General features: G+C 42.1%; 4 protein-coding genes across 7 annotated transcripts; 3 read left to right on the top strand and 1 right to left on the bottom strand.

Moving 5' to 3' along the window:
• Positions 1-46: 46 nt before the first annotated feature.
• On the bottom strand, positions 47-5978 carry RB195_019734 (uncharacterized protein; the record flags this gene model as incomplete). 2 transcript variants are annotated; one of them, XM_064187730.1, is made up of 12 exons in its annotated part: positions 47-109; positions 343-448; positions 1231-1322; positions 1379-1469; positions 1540-1649; positions 2789-2935; positions 2999-3124; positions 3222-3318; positions 3566-3702; positions 4965-5046; positions 5107-5144; positions 5904-5978. In XM_064187730.1, 12 exons carry the CDS (start codon positions 5976-5978, stop codon positions 47-49), a joined length of 1164 nt encoding a protein of 387 aa, XP_064043610.1. The 2 variants fall into 2 exon arrangements, with proteins under 2 accessions (XP_064043610.1, XP_064043611.1); XM_064187729.1 differs by lacking the exons at positions 4965-5046; positions 5107-5144; positions 5904-5978.
• Positions 4926-16644, top strand: RB195_019735 (uncharacterized protein; the record flags this gene model as incomplete). Of its 3 annotated transcripts, XM_064187731.1 has the most annotated exons (13): positions 4926-5031; positions 5983-6062; positions 6198-6276; positions 7279-7459; positions 7893-8034; positions 13581-13648; positions 13718-13838; positions 15007-15132; positions 15919-15988; positions 16049-16103; positions 16158-16249; positions 16320-16464; positions 16521-16644. In XM_064187731.1, 13 exons carry the CDS (start codon positions 4926-4928, stop codon positions 16642-16644), a joined length of 1389 nt encoding a protein of 462 aa, XP_064043612.1. The 3 variants fall into 3 exon arrangements, with proteins under 3 accessions (XP_064043612.1, XP_064043613.1, XP_064043614.1); XM_064187733.1 differs by lacking the exon at positions 4926-5031 and having other exon boundaries at positions 6039-6062; XM_064187732.1 differs by lacking the exon at positions 4926-5031 and having other exon boundaries at positions 6039-6062; positions 16320-16462; positions 16521-16622.
• Positions 9292-9868, top strand: RB195_019736 (uncharacterized protein; the record flags this gene model as incomplete). The annotated part of the gene is made up of 2 exons (XM_064187734.1): positions 9292-9474; positions 9551-9868. 2 exons carry the CDS (start codon positions 9292-9294, stop codon positions 9866-9868), a joined length of 501 nt encoding a protein of 166 aa, XP_064043615.1.
• Positions 11477-11779, top strand: RB195_019737 (uncharacterized protein; the record flags this gene model as incomplete). The annotated part of the gene is made up of 1 exon (XM_064187735.1): positions 11477-11779. One exon carries the CDS (start codon positions 11477-11479, stop codon positions 11777-11779), a length of 303 nt encoding a protein of 100 aa, XP_064043616.1.
• Positions 16645-17766: the final 1122 nt, after the last annotated feature.

Raw genomic sequence — 17766 nt, forward strand, 5'->3', positions numbered from 1 at the left:
CCACTGAGAAGTAAATGCACAGAAAATAGTTCACTTCTAACATGGACTAGTTCTGTTGCGTTTGTCGCTTGTTTTCACGATTCAATCGTTGTCGGGCATTCATCTGCGCCTGGAACAATTCACACCATAAGAGGTGTATTACAAGGTAGAAAAGTGCTGGGATCACAACATACCTACGAAAACTTGCAAGATGAATATGTCGCTTTTTACTCACATGGAAAGTGAAAAAAGTATTTCCTAATTTCTCTTTTTTAAGAAAATAACTACATGAGAACGTACGAATAGAACTCTCTTGATTTCCGTTAGAAGTATTTAACATTTAGTTGTGTTGCATTAACACACCTTTTCTACCATCGGTACGAGTCGACCTTCCTTTGCTAAGATGCGCAGTATTTCAATGATGAATGGTAAGTAATTATGGCGACGCCTAGCATTCTCTCTGCGGTACCTGAAACATGAGTAAAACTTAGAAGAACAGTAGCCAATATGTTCAGACGGATGTTTTGCGGCGATTAAGAAAAGTTCCAACAATCTTTCACAAAAAGCAATAGCAAGTCACATACAGCACAGCGTTCTCGCAAAACATTTTTGACTGCTTTTAGGTCTAATACGACTGTATTTAGCGCAGTCGGTAAGAGGTTCCGCTGTGACTACAGTCAGTCGAAGGTTCGAAACCAGTGGAAACTAAGCATTTCATCCCTCCGGGGTCTATAAATTGGTACCACAGTTGTCTGGGAGGATAAAAACTTTGACTTGATCATCGGCTCGCCCTTGCAAGTCATTGTATAGGCCAAAACGCGCTCCAGAACCTCAACGATTACGAATTCCAGTAAAACGCGTTGGCGCATCCTTAGTGAATTGGTATGCCAATGACTTTATCTTTATGTTTATCTTTACCATGTTATTTACTTCTAGTTTTTACAACACGTTCTCGAAAGCAGCGCTGAATAGTTGGGTATGATCCTACTACTCTGTTAAGCATCGCTCTCTCCGTCAACTGATGTTGCAAAATGGCGAAATTCTTATTGTGAAAATCCGTATAACTCATTAAGGGAATTTCCTTTCGCTACAGCTCTGTCTCAACAGAATCAACTATTTAACAGGAATCTTCTATAAAGGCTACACTGTTCATTACATCTCCAATAGGGTCCAATACGAACAGCGCAGAAATTTTGAAATTAAGAAGAAAAAAAAAAAGCGAAAAATCTATTAGAGTACGTGGAAACTAACATATCAAGCTTGTGTCCCTCCTCGTCGATCTTATTCTCGACTATTGCTAGTTCATCATACATTGCATCCGTTGATGGAAACGTGATCTTACCCTGAACTGAATAATTGGAAAAATAATTAAGTAGGAAAGACGGATGGAAAAAAAGACCTCGAGGATTTCTTCCCTCCTCTTCGTGTACTTCTCCATCATATTTCCAACAACTGCCATTAGATTGAACATAATATCACCATCATTGAAACTTAAAAGACAAATAGTAAAAAGTTAACTGTGTAGAACAAAATGTAATGTAGCGTACATTTCCGACTCACCGGCGCATTCTCTCCGTAAGAATTGGACTTATCACTTCCATCCATGATTTTCCTTCTGGGATGGTGGAAACCTCTAGTGGGAACTCTCGCAAACCATCTAACTCGTAAATCTTAATAAAGAAGAAATTGTTCATGAAGAAAGGAAAAAGGAAAAATATTAGGGAAAATAGAATTCAACTTCACACTTGCTCAAAATGAAAAAAAAAACATTTAGATGTCGTACCGAAAACGTTAGAATCAATACAGAGGGAAAGAACTTTCCTCTGCACTGATTCTAACGTTTTCTACAGTAAGACTTTCCGACATTGGACTCTTGACATCAACCAGATGTCATCTCCAATAATAGAAGAATACATTACTGAGTAGAATAAAAAGAAGATTTTAAAAAACGTTTGTATTGTACCGTGAGAAATAAAACCCAGAAGACTTGTTCGTGGATGAGCCACCGATGAGGTATTCGAGCGCATTAATCCGCAACACTACTTGGATGACTAGTGATGAAAAAATTAGTACAAATGAAAACAACCTAACAGTATTTACAGAAACACCTGAGAACGACCAGTTAAATTCTAACAAATGATTCGGAGAAATTGACGTCTAGGTAGAATTTAGAACAACAACTTCAAGGTCAATTTGAGAAGTTTGTGATTCCTTATAAACAGGATAGACTCAAAACGCTTATCATACAACTATCAAAAGAAATTTCTGTTCCTGGTTGAAAAAAGGGAAGATTCGAACAAACACTAATTGATCCTAGTCTCTAAATCAAAAACTTGATGAGATGGTACTGGAGGGAGACCTATGGCAGAATGTTGCTGCAGTTATATCCAGAAATAGCGACGCTTTTTTTCGGTCACAACTCTTTTACAGTCTATTGTTAGTGGAAAATAACAACTTTTCTCTGAAATAGCATTTGCTAAAATGACAGGTTCTTAATTCCTACTTTATGCATGGCTGAGTGGTAATGGTTCGAATGAAGACAAGAGTCTTTTGAAGCTGTTGCGATCAAAGTGAGAGCAAGGATGGTATGTGATGAGTTATAACCGCATCTTTCCTTCCCCTTTAGAGAACTTCTCAACGGTAATCTTTTATTTCGATATGACTCGGTTCTTTTTACCTCATCCACGGACAAAACGAAAACGATAAGTGACAGAGGGTATACAGAGAAATGAAAGGAGGAAGAATGAAAGAAACCCTTAACAATTCCATGGCAATACTGCATCAATACTATCGTAATAAAAGCGCCCACCTTATTTCCAACAGGCACAAACGTGATAAAGTGATAATTATCTTCCGAAGGAGGTAAATTGAGATCAAGTTCATAGAATGTCGGACGAGCAAAGCTGTTATGCACTTGGCGGATTTTTTCACAATTCGACAGCACTAATCCTCGACTCTAAAACGTCACCTTGAAAGAAACATATCTTATGCAAAAACATAAAACGTAGAAAGTACGCACAGCAGGGTCGATGTGTTTAGCGAAATCACGATACTCTTCAAGTACAGGACCCAGTTTCACCTTCGTATCGCTAACATTCATTAGCAAATTTATGATTGCCTGTGTTGCACAAGCATTGGTAATCACCTAAATAGAACAATATGCGTGAAATATCTTCGAAATCCAAGAACACAACAAAGAAGAAAAAAACATCTACTGATAAAAAATCATCGAAGAAACCCACTTGTTGGGCGAAAAATACGTTACTCGTATCGACAGGTTCACCAATCGGGTCTTCCCCAGGTCGCCACTTGAAAAGGAAAATCAATCCGTATATTGGGCTAAAAAAGAAGATTTTGGTGGAAAACGAGGCAGTTAAAAAGAATAAGCCGAAAATAGTTAAGCGGATGTTTCTTTGAATTTTACGCTTATGCGGAATTGTTTGACCAGTTATACGGGGAAGAAAATTAGGATTTTGTTGATGCTGTAAAGCTATGACGAATTCCATTCAGAAACAGATACAAATTAAAATCTACGCATGGCATTCAGAAGAAAAGAAGTTAAAAATGAACGCAATACTTAACCAACTTGTAATTTGCGGTTTCCTCTTCAGAAAGGGAGTGCAACTCTTCCACCTGTACACCCTCCACCCCGAAGCCGCGTAACATTTCGGTGAAAACCCCTGGATCGGACTCGATCAGTGTCCATACTCCTTCATCGGCCATCTGTGAATAGAATAAGAAAAAAGTTGAGAAGTGCCATCGCGTGGAAAGATATGCAATCCAAATTAAGAACTATAGAATGAAGAGTTGGAAGGATAGGCAGTACAGGAGGAACTAGAGTGCAGAGTCTGTTCTCGCAAGTTTAGCGGACCCTAATGAGGATATTCCTAACTGGGCACACGTTCTCCTCCTTGTGAAAGGAGGTTTAAAAATGCGTGCGTTTCTAGATGATGTTACAGAAACAACCAAAAAAGACACAACATAACAATGAGAGCGAAAACTCTCGAAACTCGAACAACTACATTGACGGTCATGAGAATAGTATGGTGATTTTGAAGATAGCGAAAACCTGCGTTGTTGCTGCAACCTCGGACAAACACTTATTTGACGTATTATAAAGATTTTGCAGAACGGTTCGGAGCAGAATTTGGAAATGGAATTCTTCACAACGGAGAATGAAACGATAGAGAACGACCAGAAATTCAGATAGACTCAATGTTTCGGCTGAACACTAAGGTACTAAAGTAAACCAATTCAATTTTCTGTAGGACTACTTTAGGAACCGGGCAAGGTGGTCGCGTTTGCTGCCTTTTTCGCCTTCAAGCGTAAAAGGCAGCAAACGTTTTTGCCTTCACGCGTACAGAAGGAGATAGTCCTTCTGTACGCGTGAAGATAGGTGCTGTTTTTCTTTAGTGTTGTAGTTCCTGAAGCGAATTCACAAAGAAAAATGTTTCACGCCGTTTCTCTTCGAGTAGAATCGCTGCCATAGCCGAGCTCGCCACTTCTGGACTCTTACGCGCTGAAGTTCCGTGAGATTCTGTTTTCCAGAAATGTATGTGAGTTTCAAAATGTACTCTAGGTACTGGTAAATTTCCTAAGCTTTTCATTAGAAAAACTCTACATATGAGGGACAGCTACTGCTGTGGTCGGATCAAAACAACATGAAGCTCAGTGCTGTTTACGAAAACGCCTGCGCTCGAGGCGGTGCGGAAGAGCGATGCAGTTAGGATCGAGTGCTCTGTTAGCACCAGTCATAGTTGCAGTTCGCAATGGTCCCGGTAGAACCGTAACGCTTCACCACACCGCTTCGAGCACAGCCGCTTTGACTGCACGGAGCTTCATGTCGTTTCGACCCTACCCTATGGTAGGGAATGTGGGACTACTGGATCTAAGAGTAAGTTGTCTTTTTGAGTAATTTAATTTTTAATTACTTTTGAGGCTTAGAAATGGAGTATCCGGAAGGTAAAAATCAACATTTTCGACACCTGCTCTTCTTCGCTTTTCATCGAGGCCAAAAAGCTGCTGAAGACATTTGCAACGCATACGGAGAAGGTGTGATTGGCGAATCTACAACACGGAAATAGTTTGCAAAGTTCAAAAATGGCGATTTTAACGTCGACGACTCGCCTCGTTGCGGAAGACCTTCTGACATTGACGAAGAGCGCCTAACCGCACTTTTGAATGAGAACGGTCGCCAAACAAGTAGTGAATTGGCCAAAAAAATGAACTGTGAATATAAAACAATTCTGAATCATCTTCATTCAATGGGATTTGCCGAAAAATTGGGAGCCTGGGTGATAAAAACGCTACGAACTTATTCCCCAACCCAATAGTTCAAGAGTTCAAGTTGAGAGGTCAAGTTTTTGCGAAAGCGAAGAAAAAGGTTAGTTCTAGAGTTGTAGGTCATTGATAAGATGAGAACGAGCCACGATTATTATTATACTCAACTTCGTATTCATCAACAAATCGAGTTAAAGCTGAAAAAGTGGTTTTCTAGTTTACATCCACTTCAGCTCATTTTGTATTTTGTAACTGATCCGTTTTTATGGAAAATACAAACACTTCAAAGAAAAGAAGCGTCAACAAATCTTACGATATGTAGACGGAGATAAATTTATTGGGTTGTATTACGATAGAAACCTAAGGAAATAAACTGCTGTATGAACGTAAATCAGAAGAAACGAGGTCACTGCTGTCTAAAGTGGCAGAATAATAAACTTTTCCTCTAGTAATCCTAAATACAGAGAGCTAACTATACGCAAAAATTTGTCAAGCAACTGATAAAACAATCCGCAAACTACAGAGATTCGTCATTTGATAACGATGACACGGACGAAAGGAAGCCTGGGATTCTCTGGGGCTCAAAGCTAGGAGAGTGGCTGTATCAAGTCAAGTTGTGTTGAGTTGATCAAAATAGGACAGACCCAATATTCAGACTCTGATTTCATACCGCTATCACTTCTGAACAAAGCTGATTTCACATGTTTATCTGCGTCCATTCAGCGGGTTTGTTTCATTCGCTATTGTTGACTTTTGCAGATGGTAGGAAACTAGCGAGAATGACAGGAGCAGAGAAGGAGACGGTAAGTGAGACTTCTGCGATGGTATTGTCATTTTGTGTTCTCGCAAACAAAGTATTTACGAGAAGAGAAAGCAAAGAATGAGAGGGAACGGCCGTTCCGAATGAGTTATTCAGTTCGTTTGACTTATTTTATCAGATTTCCTCCAACGACAATAACAAAGCGCACGAGGAGCCAATGATCTCGAAAAGCAGATCTAAGGAAAGAAACGAAGATGGTAGGGTATCGGAGTACCATTATTTCAAAGCTTCTAATATTCGCTTGTCTTTGACAAATCGGTATCATCGAAATTAATGATTGGGAGTAATAGTACCATCTTGCACCGCTCTCCAACCTTTTCAATCTGCAGGAAAATCGCGCACGGAATCCATCCATTTGTCGCTATTTCACACCCTACGAGACGTGAGGTTTCGTTAGCGTTGCCTAAGACGACAATTTCAAAAAGATTCTCCCTCCAAGGATTAGATTTATGAGGTTATAGGTCTAAACGACAGCACCTGCAGTATTTGGATAGCGTCTGACTTATGGCTGTGCAAGTCATACATAATCGAGTCAAAACGATATGTAGGTTGGTGCTGTTGCGTAAGCGGCTGCACGAAGAGGTACCATTGCAAACTACAGAGACAAGTGATGTTAGCAAAAGTTTCCCCCTTATCCGAACCGCTACGCTCCACCGCACCGCTTCGAGTGCACCCGTTTAGGCAGGTGCCTCGAGGTTCAGGTTTTTCTGATCCGACAACAGCTCATGCATATGCAGAGCGTCTACTGCCCGAATGCATTTTGGAGAAAGCAGGACTACTGCGACAAGACAGCGATCAGAATCATGCGACCCTATTGGCAAATAAATATTATTTCACTAGGTTGCAAAAGTCAATTTGGTTTCTCATTTTTATATCAAAGTTACCAACCAAATGAGTTTCTGTTGGCGTAGTGCGAGTTACCTGGAAATAGGCAGAATGTAATCGGTGCGATTTAACTCATCACGACAACATGACCCTCGGTTAGTCGTATACACGTGTCAAAAATAAAACTCTTCTGTTATTCAGCAAGAATTTAAAAGGCGCATGATCGTCAGTGTGATAAGGCTGTTAGATATCTTTAACATAAACGGAGGAGGAATAAATTGAGAAAAAGACTTGGCAAACAACCTGCTGACTTCACGTTTCCTCATTATCTCAGTACATGTACAGTTTATTAAAATAACCGTGGAAGTATTAAGAAAATGGCGTCGAGTCGAAGCCGACCCAGTCTAGATCGGCACCTGAATCTCCTCGCAAGAAAAAGAACTATGGTCCTGAAGATATGGTAAAAGTGTTTGTTCCCGTGTCTATATGCATGTCAATTGTTGTGGCTTGTACAAGAAATATTGCCGTATACCGAGGAGACCGTATTATAAAGACGTGAGTCTGCGTGTTATGTGAAACCTCTTAATATCCCCTGAGGGTAAAGCTAAAGATCGGGTTGTAGATTGTAGGATCCGGGATTGTTCTGCTCATCCCTCCCTGATCGTCATCGACAAGTTCGTGGGAACCACTTTAGTTCCTACGAGGTACGTTAGAACGCGCTTATAAGTACACGTTTCGGTCCACTCATCAGCATTTCATTGACTTCACTTGAATAGGCTAGTGGGAAGACATCAGTGGTGTTCGGCTGCTCGCACTTGAATCGGGCGCGTTGCAACTGAAATCGTCGTAAAAAAAACGGCGTCTTACACGCTGTTTTTTACAACGATAAGGGAGAGATGAGCGGAACCATTTCGGACGTCAGATCCGTGGTACGCTACCTTTAACTGCGATAACTACGATGTTCCTTAGCCAAGATGCTTTTCTTAAGGTTCTATGTAGTTTACCACGAGCCGGAAGCGGAAGCAACAACAAAATTGTGGCATTCATTGGTGAACGCTGCCGTTTTCCTAGGAGTCGTCGTCACTGCAACGTTTGCAATTCTTGCTCTCTTCTATTTCAAGTTTTACAGAGTAAGCGGAACGATTGAGTTAATAGGCAGATGCAAGAATAATGCTTTTTTTAATACTCCTCGCATCCACATTTTTATGTTGGTTCGTGCTGTTGTTCACTTCAACAAATACAATAACGTTATAGATAGTTATATATCGGTAAATAAATAAATAAATAAATAAATAAATAAATATACCAGTCTGAATGTTCCGGCTAAAGCCGCACTTCAGACTTTCTGTGGTGTTCGCTTCGCTGGCCATTACTGATCTATAAAATTAATAATAGTGGCAATTTCTGTAAATTAAAATTGTGTTATCCTAACAACGGTTTCTTCTTTTTTTTTATGAATTTAGGCGTGAGATTCCATAGTCTTCTCTCTGAACGCGTTAGTTCTGCATTTAGAAAACATTCAAACATCAGTTTCAAAAACTCGTTCGATACCAATATAACATAGACGCAACTTGAAACCGTTACTCGAAATATGGGTTTACTTCCTGATTTCCCCAAACAGTTATCACGCAATAATGTTTTAACATAAAATGACATGAACAACAACATCGTAGTGGCAAAGATAACGTTCAGATCATGTAAACTATTGGCTACTATTTAAACAGCGGTTTGCAAGGGTGCTTCCACTTTCTGAAGATTGATGTTACCAACCTGAGGCAAACGTGGTGAAAAATAGACACGCAGAGGAGTCATAGAGGCATAATACAACCCGGTAGTGGCCACGGCTATGAAACGGTTGCAACGTCTCGTTTACCCTTTTCGAGATGCACACGAAGTTATTGCGCGATACTACTGTACCACGGCACATCATTTCCACACCGTTGGACTTGTGTCACCCCATTTTACGGCTCTACGGCACCGGTGCACCAATTCGACGTAATGGAATCCGTCATACTCGATTTTATAGCTTTCTTACGCCGGCGCACCCATCAAACTCCGCTGGACCCGTTTCACGCTATTTCATAGATTTTTGCGCCAGTGCACCAATGTAACGCCGCGGGACCCGTCGCACCCCATTTCGTCAAATTGCTCCGCGAGCGCTGATATCAAACGCCGTTGGATCCGTTATCTTCCATTTTGAAATTTCTGGATTTTCGTCACACACACATACGCACACGTGACAGAATAAGTCCATTATCATATAGCATGGGGCCACGTATACGAGTCTGATTGTTACGTGCACGTGATGGTCCTGCTTTATCAAAACGCAATCAGGCGTTCGAGTGTAGGCATTGTGAACGTACGAGCTATATAACCCGCACTGTTATATGGCGAAAGATTCCCATATATTGCAAAAAGGTGCTGTCCTCCAGCACATCGCCAAAGCTCATCCTGAGAGGTCACCTGCCTCAAGGAAGCATGAAATCATGAACAACCATTCGTTGGGAATGCTGAACTGCCGAACACTATCGAGTGAACTTTCAACCTGTCTAGGCTTCTGCGAGATCTCTGTGTGCCTTCGAAGCACTGCAGGGAACACGAATGAGAGATCGGCCCGTCATCAGCATCGAAAATTACATCATATAGTGCCGCGATGCTGATGAGGACAAAGTAGGTGGCTGCGCTATAGCTGTGAGGAACGATTACAACAACCTGGTGGAGGAATTTGACTCAACGTCGTCTAGATGCGCCTTTGCACGACTGAGGGATCGCAGAGGACGTAAACTCTGGATCGTAAGTGCTTACGCACCTATGGAAATCGCTGAGGACAACAACAGGGACGCCTTCTATGGTGAACTCAATGCGTTGATATCTAAAATACCGAGCCAGCAGGTGGTCATTGTCGGAATCGACGCGAATGCGAAAATGGAACTCGAACAGCAATCCGATGTGCTGGGAAAATGATATTGTCCAGCGGAGCGCACCTCGGACAACGGTGACCATCTGGTCGACTTATGTGAACAGACGGGCCTCATCGTTGCCTCCACGTCTAAGAGGAGTCATTGACGCCATCAGCTCACCAAGGGTCAACCCTTTTGCCGCCTAGAGAGCAGCGCAAGCGGAAGATGAGGACTAGAGCGAGGATAATGAGGAATGAGACCAAACGAAATCTAGAGCTGTTTGGGACGTCGCGTTCGACTCTGACCATCGTCCAGTTCCTCTCAACTTTGAGATGCAAGAGAAACTGAGGAGTTCCTCTTCAACCGAAAATCGACATGGAAGGTCTGAAAGGCGAATAATGCAGAACGAAATTCCCCCGACGCGTGTCTATTTATGGTGGAGTACGATTGGTCGGAGGTTCAAAACCACAAAGAAGCTTAGTGATGCTTCATAAAAAGTATCCAGGCTCGCGGTTCTATTGCCGCGGAAGAAGTTTGCCTTCGCATCTGCGGAAACAAAATCCGCGTACAATTCTGTATGTGTCGCCTGCAGCACTGGTGACTTCAACCAGGAAAAACGTGTAAGAAGGAAGTTGCGTCATCGACTGCAACAAGGCGACAACGAGTGGACGTCAAGAGCGAAGGAGTTTGGAAAGGCGTGGGAAGATAAGAATCCGATAGCGTATGCTTTACTAAAATAGAATAGCGGCAAAGTGAAAAGATGTTATCCTGTCTTTAACACTACCAATAGAGTGGCGGTCACTGAAGCAACCCTTCCAACTTGGAGGGATCACATTAAGACCCTGCTAAATCGGCGAGCGCCGTCAGTTCCTAAACATGGGCACGTTGATAGACCGACATATGCGGTTAACGAGGAGCCATCGAACGTGTCGGAGGTTCTGGTCTGCATCCAAAAAATGAAAAATGGAAATTCTCTTTCTCCGTCTGGGATTCATGAGATGACAGAGGTCATCCGTTTAATATGGATGGACGAAAGGATACCTGACTCTTGGAGACACGCTATCATACAATAATCCATCTCCACAAGAAGTTATTCTTCACTTAAAAAAAACTAAAACACTAAAAACAACAAAAACTTCACTAAAAGAAGAAACAACGCACGACGAGCAAGCTGGCTTTCGTCTTTGCTTATCTACGACTGATCTACGGTGTTCATCGTCAGGAGAGTGATCGAAATCTGGCAGCGATATTTGAAGCCAATGCAATTAGCGTTTCTGGACTTTGAAGCCGCTATGGACTCCTCTTATCGTCTTCTCGACGCGCTCCTCGCCCGGCGGAGTGCCAGGAAGGTTCATTCACTTGCTTGATGACATGAATCAGCGAGCAACTGCTGCAGTTCGTACACCAGCCGAATATACAACAACATTTGATATGGTAACTGAAGTAAGATAAGGGGCAGTGGCAGGACCCTTCCTGCTCAATTTAGCCATGGACGACATTACACAAAGAACAGTAGATCAGTGTCCTGCCGATATCATTCTAGCACCATCAGGATGCCCATGATCTTGAGTACGCTGACGATGTTTTTATATTCGCAGAGAGCAGTACGAAATTTCAGCAACCTTGTATCGAAATTGGCTGCAGCATATGGACTACCCCTACGCCCTGATAAATGCAAGCAGATGTGGATCTCTTTGAAACCTCGAACGGGAATCATTTTGGACGGACAACAAGACTCGTCGATGAGTTCTGTTACCTTGGCTGTACGCTGAAGAACAGCGACAACTACGAGAAAGATATTCAGCAAAGATTCGCTAAGGCCACTTCTGCATTTAACTCCTTGACGAAATGCTTGTGGTCGACCCCTATCACCAACGAAGTTAAGCTGCGAATCTACCTACACGCAATTCGTCCCATGATGATGTACGGATCGGAGACTTGGGCAGCACCATCTACGATGATGAAGAGGCTTTAGTGCACGGAACGAAAGCTGCTCAGACGGCTATTTGGCTGCTTTTGGCGTAGGGTATGCCATAACGAAGATCTTTATGGAAAGACTGATGTGGTATAACGGCGGATGACACGTGGAAGGTATCAACATCTGGCTCCACCATCGAAAGTGGCTAAAGTAAATCGTCTTCGTTTCTTTGGTCATATATTAAGGACCGCCTTGTTCAACGTGTTCTGAGGAGTTTTTCGGGTTCAAAGGCAGCACACTGGCACAGATCTGGGGTGGTATTGTCTTCAGGTGGAGTATCCGTATACGGGGTGGTAGATTATGGGGACCGGAGTGGTTCCTTCATCTTTCCCTGAATAACTGCAAGCAGCCGACCTCTGAATGCTGTTTGTACGATGCCTTCTATTGCAGCGCGCCACCCTTGCACGCGTAGCGTCCTTTACTGCCCACCGGGGCAACCCGAATCGATTTTCCACGAATCGCAGGGCGGAGGCGGCGCAAGGGGAGCGTTGCAATAGATGGCGTCGTACAAAACAGCACTCTGGAGGCGGCTGTTTGCAGTGATTCAGGGAGAGATGAGCGGAACCACCCCGGTCTCCGTAATCTACGACCCCGTACACGGATACTCCTCCTAAAATCCGTACCACCCCAGATTCGTGGTATGCTGCCTTTAAGGCAAGGAAGTGGTATTAGCGAAAAGATAGGACTGACAGAGTAGGTCACGAGCGATTGAATTCTCCCACGAGGCACCTTATAATGCACCACTTCTGTAAATGCGCTGCTTCCACAAGCGATGAGACAAAAGTCAATGTGTCTCTTTAAGTAGCTTATTCAAATTAAACCAATGAATAGACCGCGGGAAAAATGTTTTTATACCGCAATCAGTGATGCTCTTATCGCTGGACGCTTTATCTTACTTTTTCGTACCAACTTTAACTTAAATAGATCTTTTAAGACTAATACTTAAGCATTGGACCCCCAAGTGATTTGGAGAGATTTCAACATCGCCAATTTCGTGGTATGCTGCTGACAAAGGACGATGTAGTTGCCTCCGCGGGATTTACAACGCGAGCTCAATTTAACAATTTGAAAATTAATCTGCTCATGACCACATACAAAACTGAGAAAACTCAACCCGCTCAACATTCATTTGGTGCAAGGCAAGAAGTTGAAAATTTTGTCAGTAGTTGAGCTAATCTGATAAGATCACTTGCTATCCAGTGTGTGTTGAAAAAAGATTCCACAGAATAGTTTTCCCATGACTCACGTGATGCATGCTGTAAAAAAAGGATGTGTTTGGCTAGGGGACTCTGTCCTCACAGCAACGTGCAACAGATATCCAGCCAACGCACTGTCATTTTTTCGTCAGTAATTCCTCGAGATTTTAATTCTTTTTAATCTCATTTTTTTGATTTATTTTCAGTAAATTTTAATTTTTAATTTTTTCGAGGGAGAAGTGCATCGTAGCTTTTCATACTTTACAGTCCAAGAAGCCTATGCAACAAGTATATATAAACTTGTGTTAATATAGAGCTCATTATTTGGATTAAAAATCTGTTCCATTCGAGATCTTGTACTTCAACGTACTCGTATCAGTTGTACTCTGTACTGTCCAGTATTGAGGAAGGGAAGGAGAAGAGAAGGGGGGAGGGGTAATAATGTAGCGGCAAGTCACTGCATATAAGCCAGCTACAGGTTCGTAAACCTCAATTGATTCCTAATTGAAGTGAACGCTGGGGCGCATCTCCAGTGAGACAGATCAACGCGAGACACTTTATCCTTTATCTTTTTAATGTCCAGTGTTACCGATTCTTTTCAGTGCCTCAATTTCTTCATCATGTTCTCAACATTCGTTTTGATCACTTTAATATCACTAATGCAATACTAGTAAGTTTGCGACATTCTTCTGCTGAACAACTATTTCTAAATTTTTAATTCATAAATTTTGCATTACAGTGAGATCCTGAAAGCTATAAATTTTCCGATCTCGTCACTAACAGTTTTGTTTCTGCATATAAATCTTGCTGTCATTGAGTTGATGTCGATCTTTTGGAAGGGGCCACTGAAGTTGCAGCAGGTTCGGATTACTAGTCGTGAAGGACTTAAATAGGAAAGGCATTTGTTAAAATTATTGTGAGCTACGGAACTAGGATTAGGACAAGGTGGAGCCAGGATCGAGCGTGTGATGGGATTTTCCAATGGGGTGTCGTAAAGAAAGGGTGCCACAAACGAAGGGGTCTGTCCCATTTCTATTGGAATGAGAAATGAGACATGCTGAAATCCCGACTTTTGCTAACAACTTTTGCTAACATTTTGCAACATGGTGTTAAGTGTGTTATAGCTGAGGATTTTCGCAACCAGATGCTATATCAATCTGTTTCGAGAGTTTCGCCATTCTTCCAAATTTCTGACAGGAAAAAGATGGGAAAATGACATTTTCCACACTTTTTCCCATCTAAAATCCAAAAAAAGCTAGAAGATTGCAACAGCAGTATGCATGTTTTGTAGGGCAAACCTGTTTCTATAAAAAGCCACCCAAAGTATTCCTGTAGCTCTTCTTGTCCCAAAGTTATTTACGATCTTAACAAACCTAACAATGTGCACAGAATCTGAGCTTTTTTGGTCATTAAATTCCATTAAGTCCACTTTCAAACTGCTGAAAATAAAAAGTATGCGTGATTTTGCTCTTTTAAAAGCAATTTCACATTTCTAGTCTTTCTGCAAGAACTCTGTTGAACCTGCGTCACCAAAATATTATATCACATTGTCGAAACAAAATGTTGTTTTTTTTTTTGGTTTTTCGTCGTTCCTCTGTAATTCGACTTATCTACACGACTTTCCTCTTTTTTGTCGTATCATGTGCTTCAAGCAGTTTTCAAAGATATTTCAGAACAAAGATAGAATAAGAAAAACTGGAAATATTTCTATACTAATGTTTCAACATCAGCATTTAACAAATTTGCTTCTTCTACTGGTTAGTGTTTCTGCGCTTCTGTCAACTACCAAATTTCACTTTTGCCTTTTGGATTTTTGAAACGCACGAAATTCCCAATATACTGAAGTGCCAGGAACGGAGGACCGTCGCAGCAATGTTGGAAGGGAAGGGTCGTGTTCGAGAGGGTCGTGTCCCATCACCACGCTTAACCCTTGGTGGTGCATTAATGGCTCGCACGTTTTGTTAAGGTGCCTGCAGCTGCGATAGCAAATTAATTTACTTCAACAAAATCACTACACTTCTACTTAAGGGAACGCTAATAGTTATGTCGGCGATGGTAACTCTGACGATAATGCGTGTATTCCCGAAATGGACCAGTTGGACAGTGTTGATCATACTGGCATTCTGGGATCTTTTTGCTGTGCTTTCGCCATGCGTAAGTATACGTGATGAAGATTTTTAACCAATATTTTAACCGTGTGCGATTGCGCTTTCGCAACCGCCCTAAGACCAATCAAGTTTTTCAACCCACCAGCGTCGATAAATTGGTATCAGAGTTGTCTGGCAGGATAAAAACACTGACTTGACCCATGGACTCGCCTCCGCAAGTGGCTGAACACGAGTTGAAAAACTCAAACGATTCTGAATTGAAGTTGAAAGCGTGGGCGCATCCAGAGCGGTTTGATTAAAACCAACGTCACAAAATTGACGTACTACGGAATCCTGAAACGTAGAGAAAACATAGAGTTTTGGTTGAAGACTACAGAAACGAAAGTGGCTCCGCTCATCTTCCCATAATCGTCATAAAAAAGCATGGAAGATGGCGTCCTCTCCTGCGAAATCCCTTGTAACCTGGCACGGGTGCAAGAACCGTATCCACGAGAGAGCGGTCAAAGATCATGAGGTCTCATCATCCCATTCAAGGGAACCGAAGCGTGTATGTACAAGGGTGAGTGTTCTAACATACTTCGTAGGAAATAAAACGGTTCCCATGCCCTTTATTAGGACGACTAGGGGGAATTGAACGGAGCCACGCTTGTTTCCGTAATCTAGGACCGGAACTTTGCGTTTTCTACGAGGTAGACGTACGGTTCCTTTAACGCCGGACACATTATCCTTCACAATTACTTTAATCGCGAAAGTTCTCGGGTATTATGGTCCGACTGAAAAACGTTGAACGCTTCCACATGCGAACGTGAAGAAGACTTTATTGGTGGTTTAGGGTCCACTGAAAATATTGGTGGAGGTTGCCGAAGAACGTGGAGAAGATCTTATGCCAGCAATAATATACAGTGCGAATCTTAACATAGATACTAGTGCTCGTTTTTTGCACCTGACTTGATCTATTTCAGCTGGTACTGCGTCTACACCTAGAACTGATCCTACGCAGTCGCATGAAGAGGAAGAGTAAGCATGAGCTTCTACAAATATGATTGGCTGCCATATCTGGATTGATTTTAGCTTGAAAAGACGACGAATCTCTCAGTCGCCAACAAGAAAGACAGAGTCAATACGCAATCCAGTTCTATCCTCCGAGGATCAAAGTGAGAATAGTGAGTGGCGGATCCAATTTTTCAATAGTCACATCATTTTTCATTTAGTCACCCACTAAATACCTTTAAGGAAATATTCGCCTTGGTTTGGGCGACTTTATTTTCTATTCACTTTTGGTGGGTAACGCATCCGCACTTGCTGAGTGGACTACCACCGTCGCCTGTTTCGTGTCGATCCTGATGGGCCTCGGTTTCACGCTAATGCTCTTAGTGGTGTGAGGTTCTTAATTCCGTAAATTGTCACTTCATTCCGAACAATTTTTGATTGCAGGCTTCAAAAAGCGCTCCCTGCGTTGCCAATATCCATAGCTTTTGGAGCAATAGCATTCTTTTCGTCAAAATTCGTCGCTTCAAAGTTTATAAACGTGATTAACAGAGAGTTCATCTTTTTGTAGGATACAGCATTGTAGCGTCTAAGGATTAATTGACAATTTAGTGAATGTATCAATATGCGTACATTTGTAATTAGTTGGTTTCCACATTATTTAAATAAATCTTTTGAAACAAACATAAATTTCTTTTAGGGAGAATCTTGAGATGTAGTGATTGCTACCATGAAGAAAAACATCAACAATAATAAACTTCCCTTTCATTTGGCATCTTTCCAGGAAAGTAAGGCGTGACGCGGCGCCTCGTAAAAGTGACAAGATTTTGGGGAACAAAAGAAAGATCGAGCATCTGCGGCACAGCCCCTTTATCTTTGACTAAATCGCTCTATTTTTACTTCCAGATGATTGGGACTGATGACCAACTTTAACGCTGCTTGCAGAGTCACAGAACTGCGGCTTCGCACTAACTGCTCTAAGAGTTGGTATAGCTGGATCAACACATAAAGCTCGCTGTATGGAATAGCAGCAGATAGTTAGATTCTACGCGAGCTATAGCTGAAGATCGAAAAGGATTTGGTCGGTGATGTTTAGGGACGACATATTCTGGCGAAGATGCGGATAACCGCGTTGGGGCGTGATATCCGCCCATCGTTGAAAGTCGAGTAAATAAGTTAGATAATTAGATGGTAACTCTTCTTCGAACATACAGGCCACAACATCCTTTCCAGCCGTTCCTCTTCTTCCTCCTCCTCTTTCCACACCCAAGATGTGTACAAGTTTCGCGAGTGGCGTTGACGAGATCCTTGAGCCCTGAGCCGGTTCCGTGCAGCGAACTTATCAGCCCATCTTATTGACGGCTTGTCTTTAGGGATTTTCGAATCCACTCTGACGTTCTTTTTTCATTTATAGTCGAATGTCGAACGTCGGATTCTTCTTAAAATATGACCGGCTCATCTATTCATGGGTTTTGATATATGTTCCGCTGGGTCGCAAAGATGGGATATTTCTCCAAGTCAGAGCTGTGAAGACCCAGGTATTGTGTGCTCCGGTAACTTCGGGAGACATCTCTCAAAGTCTTGGTGAGTTGTAAATAAATTCTTGGACGAGTAACAGCGGAGTCCTTGTCACCGCTGCGTAACAGAACGCTAGAAGGACTGCCTAGTCAAACAAGTGGGTACGGAACTATTG

Source organism: Necator americanus, chromosome II, assembly GCF_031761385.1.
Source record: "Necator americanus strain Aroian chromosome II, whole genome shotgun sequence".
Taxonomy (NCBI): Eukaryota; Metazoa; Nematoda; class Chromadorea; order Rhabditida; family Ancylostomatidae; genus Necator; species Necator americanus.